At 34.9% G+C, this 10,413-nt stretch overlaps 1 protein-coding gene across 1 annotated transcript; it reads left to right on the top strand.

Annotated features, from left to right (window-relative positions):
* The first annotated feature begins 7,974 nt into the window (after positions 1-7,974).
* Positions 7,975-9,870, top strand: LOC132603209 (large ribosomal subunit protein uL6z/uL6y). The gene is made up of 3 exons (XM_060316152.1): positions 7,975-8,431; positions 9,295-9,417; positions 9,541-9,870. The coding sequence occupies exons 1-3, from the start codon at positions 8,057-8,059 to the stop codon at positions 9,625-9,627; spliced, it is 585 nt and encodes a 194-aa protein (XP_060172135.1). The 5' UTR covers positions 7,975-8,056; the 3' UTR covers positions 9,628-9,870.
* Positions 9,871-10,413: the final 543 nt, after the last annotated feature.

The raw sequence follows: 10,413 nt of genomic DNA, 5'->3' as shown, positions 1-10,413 counted from the left end.
ATTATATATTACATCCTCCACTAATAAAACTTTTAATAAAAATATTTGGTTTAATTATATAAAGTTCCACAACGAAGAGAGAGTAGAGGGATTTCAATCTGTCAAATTAACTTAGTAATTCTGAAAGAATAAACTAAAAAAAGAAAAAAATTATTCCTAGATCTAATTTTGTATAAGGTGTATATAGTAAGTAACATGTGCGCCACGAGACTCTCTGAGTTTGGATTTTCACACATATAAAGATTTAAGGTGAAAAATATACGTTTTAAAAGTATATAGTAATGTTATACATGATTTAACATGAAAAGTGGATCGGAAAAGGGTCAAAATTACCTCTGAATTTTGAAAAATAGTTCATTTATACCCTTCGTTATACTTTAGGGTCAATTATACCCTTACAGTTATACTATGGGGTCAATTATACTCTTATGACTAACGGCTGCCACGTGGCATCATCCCAACCCTTCAAAATTATTTTACCCTCAAATAATTTTTTACCCACTAAAATAACTCAACAATTTTTTTTCCAGCAAAAATAATACGAAATTATTTTTATTTTTTTTCCTGGAAAAAATATCCGTATTATTTTTGCTGGAAAAAAAAATCGGGTCGAGTTGAGTTATTTTAGTGGGTAAAAAATTATTTGAGGGTAAAATAATTTTGAAGGGTTGAGATGATGCCACGTGGCAGCCGTTAGTCATAAGGGTATAATTGACCCCATAGTATAACTGTAAGGGTATAATTGGCCCTAAAGTATAACGAAGGGTATAAATGAACTATTTTTCAAAGTTCAGGGGTAATTTTGACCCTTTTCCGAAAGTGGATCCATGTGAATCCAACCCATTTTTTTTTGTGCGGAGTGCCCTTGAAAGGCACTGGTCTTTAATTTTTGTCCCTCAAAGTGGTGGTCTTTAATTTTAGTCCTTCGCTAAAAACTCCTTAGTTTCGGATTTGAACCCTCGCTTAGTCAAAATAAAATAAAATCGCAAGATAGAGTTGGGATTCGCCTGGCAAAGTTTTGCCTCAAACTCTACCTGATCAAGAAGAGTTTTGCTACCTTCAGGCAGAGTTTGCGGCAAACTCTGCCTTAAGGGAGGGCAATTTTTTTTTTTTATTCAGTTGAAATTTTGCAAAATTCTGCCTTGAGGCCTAACTTCTGCCCGAATAGGCCTTATTTTGCTACGAAACTCTGCTTTGCAATTTTTTTTGATTGAGATGGGGTTTGAATCTAGGACCCTCGGGGTATTAGGCGAAGGAAAACAATTAAAGACCACTAATTTGAGGGACAAAAATTAAAGACTAGTGCCTTTGAACGGCAATCGTGCAAATGACCCAATCCAACCCCCTCCACACGAATCAGCCCCGGCCCAGCTTTAGACTTAATATCACGTAAAGTGAATATCGTACTTTTGTGAGAAGCTGTAAGTTTATACACTCTTGTTTCAAGTAGATAAAATGTTCTTATTCGTGCAAGTCTGAAACCCGTTATTCTTATAGAGCACACTAGTAATTTAGGCAACATTATGTAAAGTAGAACCTAGAAACTAGCTATCAACCAGAGCTCGGAATGAGTAAGGGGTAGTTTGATTTAAGGGATAAGTGATTATAGTCCTAAGATTAAGTTTGAGATTAGTTTATCTCATGTTTGATAGGATCTTTTTTATTTCAAAACTAGCAATTTCAGGATTATTTTATATCACAATTATGATGTTATTTTTACTTCATACTTCATGTGACAACAATCTCGGGATTAAACACCAAAATGACACATTTGTCTATCTTTAGAAGTCGACGATATCTTCAATTTGCATAGAGGTAGTAGAGTAACTAATGTATCCCTGTATGATGAAATTATGAAAGTGGACACATGTTAAAGAACAAATTTATGGGCTCATTCATTTCCACAGCCCACAAGCTCATCTCTTAGCAGTTCCTGAGCCCATCTTCATGTTTGAGTTATGGAGTTATCTTGCTAAGTATCCAATGAAACATGTCATATTAGAGTTACCTTATTTGGGCTACAGTTTCGAACTAATTGGTCGAGTCGATCTGTTCAAGCTTATTTGGATCTAATTTTTCATGGCCATACACGTGGTTAAACGGCCGATCTGTTCAAGCTATTTGGGCCAAGTACATGCACAACATTGTTTTAGGACAACGGGCAATTTGCAGGATTGTCCTTAGCCGGGGTGGTCTTTAATTTTTGTCCCTCAAAATGGCTGTCTTTTAACTTTTGCCCTTCCGAAATTCTGCCTTACATGGAGAGACTTCTAAGATTCTTCCTTGTAAAATTCTGCCTTGCGATTTTTTTTTTACTGACCTGGGGTTCAAACCCACAACCTCAGGATATCAGGCGAAGGGCGAAACTTAAAGACAACCAATTTGAAGAATAAAAATTAAAGACCACCCCAAATGAACGATAATCCGCGCAAAAAAAAGTAGGACAACACATATATATGAGCTCCTTTAAGGAAATATTTTGGGGATTTGGCATGGCATGACACGTGGGCCACTAATTGGCATAAAAAAGCCTATATTTATTTAAATTGGCATCTCATAACTAAATATGCATTTTCATTAAAATGTTTGGCATTATCCAGCCAATTCGTTCACCAAAAAATAGGATTTATAACTGATTTTCGCTCTCATCCTTTAATGCTTTTATCCTTAAATAAGCCACATTACACGCTAATCTCTCCATCTATTTTGAGTAGTATATCAAAAAATCTATATAGATATTTATTTTCCCCCCTTAATCTTAATGCCTATATTCTCCAAAATTACCGGAAAAATTTGATATAGCTTCTGAACGGTTTGCTGAGTTAGAGTATTTTAATTTGTCATATAGTGAAGTACCATGTATACATTCTGATATATATTGTGAAGTACTATGTATACATTTAGATATATATTGTGAAGTACCATGTATACATTCTTATATATATATTTTAAAGTATCATGTACACATTCTGATATATATTGTGAAGTATCATGTATGCATTCTAATATATATTTTACAGTACCATGTATACATCCCAATATATATATACACACACACATATATAATGTCTGTATACATTTTTGTATTTTGTGAATTCATGAAAAATAAACAATGTATTACATATACATAAGTCTGTATACATTTTTGTATTAATATACATTTTGATATATATATTTTAAAGTACCATGTATACATTCTGATAAATACTATATTTTAAGGTACCATGTATACATTCTGAAATAAGGGAAACAAAATAATTGAATCCATCTCAGGTGAAATAAGAAAAAAAAATTAGAGTATTTTAAACTAATACTTCCTCCAAATAAAAAAAGACATCATGAATAATTGGATCTCTAATTTTAGAGATTTCCTGTAACCGAAGAAGAAAGAAAGATTAAATTCCTAATTTTAAGGATACAATAACGTGATTAAAGAAAGATATTCTCCCTATTTTTGCTCAGGCAAAATATACGGATGAAAATTTTGGCTACATAGTGCCAATTTTTTTAGGCTTAAAATTTGCTATCACTTTTCGATTAAAAGAATGCCAATTCTATGTAAGACTTGAACTTATGTGTCAATTTCCCGAAACCACAGAATTTGCAAAAATGAAAGTAAAATACTTTTTTTGACAAAAAATAGTCCCAATAGTCGACAGAAGAGGCTATTTTTTTTGTTTTTTGGCGGACAAGTTAACGTCAAGGTCCATGATAGGTCCATAAAACTATTAGAGGTTCAAGCTCTAATTAAAGAGATAATTACATGGAGATACTGTTCGGTTATCTAGTTAACCAAATTTAACCCAACTTTCTTGTATTTACCAGTTTAGTCCAACACCTAATTTTCTTCTTTCCTCTATATATCTCTCTTCCGCTCTCGTTCTCCCCTTCACCCCTCGCACCCCCCCCCCCCCCTCCTCTCGCTCTCTCTGCTCCATTAGCAATTTTAAGCTCCTTTCGAATCTCTTGACTTCATTTCTTCATATTAATTATTCACCCAACAAATTCTAAGCAGCAAAATTTATAGGTCTGAAATTTCACAGAAGCTCAAAAAAGCAACATGTAGTTCTTCAGATTTTAACCCAAAACGTTTTCGTTTCGGCTTCAAATTTCAGACTTAGGTTCGCCCAAGCAAAGATTATCAGCTTTAAATAACACGATGTCAAAATCTTAACACAAATCTCAGATTTAAAACATTCCAAAGGATTAAAAAGCCAACAATTATGATTTTACTCTTACCCACGAATTCCTTCTCAAGCTAGCAGCTCCATTAGATTTAGCTCAATAACAACTATTAATGGAGATATGGTGGAAGCTGGTGTACAAATTGAGATATGGTGGATGGTGGTGTACAAATTGAGATATGATGGTGTTTGAGAGGAATATTTGTGGCCCCAAAGAAATACATTGTTTATACATAGTTATACAATGAAGGGGAGTCTTAGCTTAATCGGTAAAGTTGCTGATATGTGACTAGGAGTTGCGGGCTCAAGCCGTGGAAACAGCCCCTTGCAGAAATGCAGGGTAAGGCTGCGTACAATAGACGCTTGTGGTTCGGCCATTCCGTGGACCTCACGCATAGCAGGAGCTTTGTGCACCAGGCTTTCCTTTTTATTTTATTTATATGTACATAGTTATACAATATTTATACACTGTTATACAAAGCATATACATTATTTATACATTATATATAGTGAATAAGAATGTATATGTAATGTATAATAGTGTATAAGGATGTATATGTAAAATTACAAAAGAAGTTGAGCAACTTAAATAAAACTATACAGAACATATACATTTTTCATACACGGATAATACAATGGGCTACATCGACTGCAAACTAGATGTGTGGATCGTATATTCCCCTTACCCCATGATCAAAACATGTGTTGCTGTATGTGTTAAAGTCCATTAAATTTGTTATGGGCTCAAACTTTGATCAAAGCGTACGTATGACATAGCTTTTAGTTCAAATCCACGAAATATGATTACAGACTCAATGGGCTCAGCAAACCATTGAGCCCATGGACTAAATCACGTAGGGCAATTTGCGCGATGGTACTGATTCGGGGATGGTTTTTAATTGGGAATTTTACATAAATGACTAACATTTAGGGGTTTTAAATTGGGCATAGCTACATTTTAGCTATTTACATTTCGCAGCTACAGTGCGCGCTACAGTAGTTTGCTACAGCTGATTGTATTCATAAATCGGATTGTATTCAAAATTCGATTGAGTCAGATTTTGCTGTATTTAGTTCAGATTTTGTTGTATTCAATCAGATGTATTCAACTAAAACATCAAAAATACAAAAATTTGCACTAAAAAAATTAACGAATACACTCAAAAACTAAATACAAGAAATAAATTTCACTCTATTCATTTGCATACACTTCAAAATTCATTGTATTCATTTGTATACAAGAAATAAAATTAACGAATACACTCAAAACTGAATACAAGAAATAAAATTCCGATCAGATTCCGGCCAGATTTGGTTGTTCCGTCCAGATCTGACTGTTGTCACAGTTGTCGTTATCAACACCGGATTGTATTAAAAAATAGAAAGCCATTTCCGGCCAGATCTGATTGTTTCCGTCCGGATCTGACCGCTACGGGAGGCGGAGTTGTAAGCCGCCGTCGTCCTGAGGGAGAAGAGAGAGAGACGGTGAACAACAACAACCACCACAGCCAACAATAACAACAACACCGACAAAATGAATACAAAGTCTCCTAATCTTCTCCGCCACAATAACAGCAACAGCCATCGCTGGGGCTTACTTCTCCAGCGAACCACAACAACAACAACACGAACCACAACCAACAACAACATGAATTAATCAGTGATTCCCCGAGTACAAGAAATATCCCTACAATGTTCCGTTTGGCTTTCGCATGAAGCAGTGGTGACGATGAGGGAGCAGTGATCGGAGCTCGTTCGCCGGAGCTTCGACGGTGATATTGAGAGCAGAAGGGAGGGAGAAGGAGGGAGGAGAGAGAAAAGTGTGGATACAGGGGTTACTTTTTTATTTTAACCTATTTTGTATGTTTTAGTTATGGAGTGTAATTGATACACACCTTTTAGCTACGAGGTGTAAATAAATTAAAGTATAGCTACTAGATAAAAATAAGGTCTAATGTTAGCTACACCACGTAGATTTCCCTTTTTAATTCTCCTCCCTCAAATTGTTGGTCTTAAATTTTTGTCATTCACCTAAAATATTCCCAGCTTCTGAATTCAAACTCTAGCTCTGTAAAAAAAAAAAAAAAAAAATCGCAAGGCAGAATTTCGTAGCAAAATTAGGCCTATTCGGGTAAAAGTTAGGCCATTCCAGAAGACTGAAAAAAAAAATCTACCTTGCAAAATTTCGTAAGGCAAACTTTTGTCCAAGGCAAAATTTTCAAGAAGCCTTGCCTTGCGAATTCTTCCTTTTTTTTTTTTTTTACTGAGCGAGGGTTCGAACCCAGAACCTCAGAATATTTCAGTCACTTTTTTAAGCGAATGACAAAATTAAAGACCGGAAATTTGAGGGACAAAAATTAAAGACCAACACCTTTGAAGGACAATCTGTGCAAAACAATCAATCATGTACTTGTAAAGGCCAGTAAACGGGTAGGATATGCTTTTATTTCTACATAACAATTGGCACAAATACCCGATCCTGAGATGGTCTTTAATTTTTGGCCTTCGGCACTTTAAGTAAAGAAAAGGTGTCCGAAAATCTCCCTGACATCGAAAAATAAAAAGAAATTTGGATATATAACCTAATTTCGCAAGACAGTGTTTCATTAGAAACTATGCCTTATTGGGCAAAGTAACATAGAAAGTATGTCATGTCCGACACAGTTCTATAGAAATAAATTTATCCGGTAAAACTTTATTTCTACGAAACTTATACCGACCGAATTAGTTACTACACAACTTATGCCGAATAACAAACCAAAGCAAACACCAAACTGTTTAAAGGTCCTAATGCACAAATAAACCTAAATGTTGTCTTCTAAAATTAATTCTTCTGTACACACGAATTAGCTCACTTTGATATGTGACAAATGCTCTTCCAAAATTGAGTTAATATAAACACCGAATACATATACGTCTTTTCCTTGTTCACACAAAAGAAACTTCCTTTATGTAGTTACTTTTATACGAAAGAATATATTTATATTAGACTCAGTTGAAATGCTTCAAAAAAAAAAAATTCTGACTCTGTACAACACCTAAAATTAAAGCTAACAGATGTATAATTTATATATAACAATATATATAATGTAATTATTTTTGATCGACGGACCATAACTTGCCCAAAAGAAAAGGCAAAATATGGCTTAAGCAAACAGGGCGATTCGCAGGAATGCCCTTATTTTGGGGTGGTCTTTAATTTTTGACCTTCGTTAGAACCTCTTGATTTCGGGTTTGAACCCCCGCTCAGTCAAAATTTTTTAAAAAATTGCAAGTTAGAGTTTGGATTTGCAGGCAGAGTTTGAAACTCTACCTTAAGGTAGAGTTTGCAGTCAAATTCTGTCTGATCAGGTAGAGTTTTGAGCCAAACTCTACCTTAATGTTAAGGTAGAGTTTTGCCTTCAGGAATGTCAAAACTCTCCGTTAAGGCAAAGTTTTGCCTTATACTTGAACGCAAAATTCTACCTACAGGCAGAGTTTTGCATGTGAGGCAGAGTTTTCCTGCAGGGCAAAACTCTGCCTTGCGATTTTTTATTTTTTTTACTGAGCTGGAGTTCGAATCCAGAACCTTGGGGTATTGGGCGAAAGACAAAAATTAAAGACGACCAATTTGAGAGCTAAAAATTAAAGACCAGTGGTTTTGAAGGACAATCCTCACAAAATATAAAATGGGCCGGTGAAGGAGTTGGGCACACGGGCCTATTTATTGGGTTGGATCTCATAACACTCATAATAATTCGGCCCATAGAAACTAGGGTTTCAATAAGTAGCATAGCAGCATATTAAAGACCTCTTCCTCTGAAGCTTCACATCGCTGCTAGGGTTTTAGGGATCACCACATTCACACACTTCTCTCAAGAAATTCAGCCAAGATGAAGACTATTCTGTCCTCAGAAACCATGGATATTCCTGACGGAATCACCATCAAGGTGAAAGCAAAGCAAATCGAAGTTGAAGGACCAAGGGGCAAGCTCGTACGTAACTTCAAGCATCTCAATCTGGATTTTCAACTAATCAAAGATGAGGAAACAGGACAGAAGAAATTGAAGGTTGAAGCTTGGTTTGGATCTCGTAAAACAACTGCTGCTATCCGTACAGCGCTTAGCCATGTTCAGAATCTTATCACTGGTGTTACTAAGGGGTATAGGTACAAGATGAGGTTTGTGTATGCTCACTTTCCTATCAATGCTTCCATTACTGGTGGTAACAAGTCCATTGAGATCCGTAACTTTCTCGGCGAGAAAAGGGTAAATTTCTTTTTCATATTTTTTTTTCTGAAGATTTTTATGTTAGTGAAATGATTTGTGTTAGTTTGTTTATACGAGCTTAAATGTATGTCTGCTGTGCGTTTTTGTGTTGTATAAATAATTCATGTAGAGCGCATATCCCGTCCCGATAAACTAGATTATACACAAATGTATATATGAATATTATGGATCAGTTTTATATAAAAATTAGATTGTATTATGTGATCCTTGTGCATAATTTTTTTAAGATTTAGTTGTAATTCGGCTTTTTTAAGACTGAGAGTCTGTTGGTCCTTCTTAGTAATGTCAAACACAAAGTCAAGGAAATGAGAGATGATGTGCTTTGGAGTTATTGTCAAACTAAATTATAGAAGTGGAAAATTGATAGATTATACTTGTCCAAAAAATGAATGGCAGGATTATATTAATTTCTAGGTCCCCAACTACTTTAGTCATTATTGTTGGTTGAAACTTTGCAATTAGTAATTCTGGTATTTTAAATAAATATGACAGAGAATAGTTTTTTTCAGGTAGGTTTAGGACATTGAGACTAAAGATGAATTAAATGTGATTATCATAGCTTGTTTTGTGTAACCTGAAGGAATCGTGTTTCAGAATAAGTAAATAACAAGCTTTGAATTAGTATCCTATTTTGGCTAGGTTACTCTCTAATGGTTTAACTTGGAATTTTCTTTCATTTCTGTTTGTGATTCTTATGATTTTATCTGTATTTTCCGAGTGAAATTCCCTTTTTACCAGAAGCTTACTACATATTGCAATGACCTTGTATCCTTGACTGCACATCCGCTAACCCATTCCTGATAGTGCTTGGAGATTAACTGGTTTGTTGATGACTGTTTCAGGTTAGGAAAGTTGACATGCTTGATGGGGTAGCAGTTGTTCGATCTGAGAAGGTTAAGGATGAGCTTGTATTGGATGGAAATGACATTGAGCTTGTCTCTCGCTCTGCAGCTCTCATTAACCAAGTAACCCCTATGTTCTCTCTCCCAACATTGAACATTCAAAGTTTGCATGCATATTAAATCGATTCACAATGAATATGATGACTTCGGGTTATTTAACTTTTCAATGCTTTATTTTGTTTACAGAAATGCCATGTGAAGAACAAGGATATCCGAAAGTTTCTTGATGGTATCTATGTCAGTGAGAAGGGTAGAATTGTTGAAGAAGAATGAGTACTTTACAAGTAGGCATGTTGGTGATGATCCATTTCCCAAATGCTCGTTTTACCTTATCTTTTAAGTTCATTTGGAGACTATATATCACAGACTTGTTTGAAGTTCAGTTTTCTAGGTCTTGTTTTGAAATTTTGTTGACAAAGTGGATTTGGTTATTTCAATTGTGCCAAATGTTTCAGTTCCTGTTATCTTTGGGTGAGAATTGTTTGATTCTAAAATTTAAGGGCATGATTATTGGAAGTTGCAACCGTGTTATATTTGATAGTTGTTGATTTTGCATAGTTTTCATTCAAGGTTTCGTAGCAAGGATTGGGCAACCATGTCTTTTGTAGTTATTCATGGTTGCCAGAGTATTCATTTGATGGCTCAGTGACTGTGGCATTCCTCTTAAATCTTTGTGGTTTCTTGCTTAGTGTTTCAATGCCCCAGGAAATGAGAATATTAGATTGTCCTTATAGCATATTCTGTAGCCTAGTAGCTTTGTTAACTCTGTGTTCGGAAGGACGTGAAAAAATTTACTAACGTGTTGATGTTTGTTTATTCATTGTAGTATCTGAAAAAGGCCATAATTAACAACCTTTCAATTTCTGTGATAAAAATGTTCGGGCAAACTATTTGGGGATTCTTCCACACTTTCTGAGATATTTCGGTATGTTTAGAATACATCACGCATCGAGCTGCTAATAATTTTACAGTTTTCACACTTTTCAAATATTAAATTTTTTAGAAGTATGCAAATAATATCTTTGATCCGATGATAACTAAACCAAAATCAATTTCTTT

This window comes from Lycium barbarum, chromosome 1 (genome assembly GCF_019175385.1).
Source record: "Lycium barbarum isolate Lr01 chromosome 1, ASM1917538v2, whole genome shotgun sequence".
Lineage (NCBI taxonomy): Eukaryota > Viridiplantae > Streptophyta > Magnoliopsida > Solanales > Solanaceae > Lycium > Lycium barbarum.
This window is presented reverse-complemented; position numbering and strand designations above follow the sequence as displayed.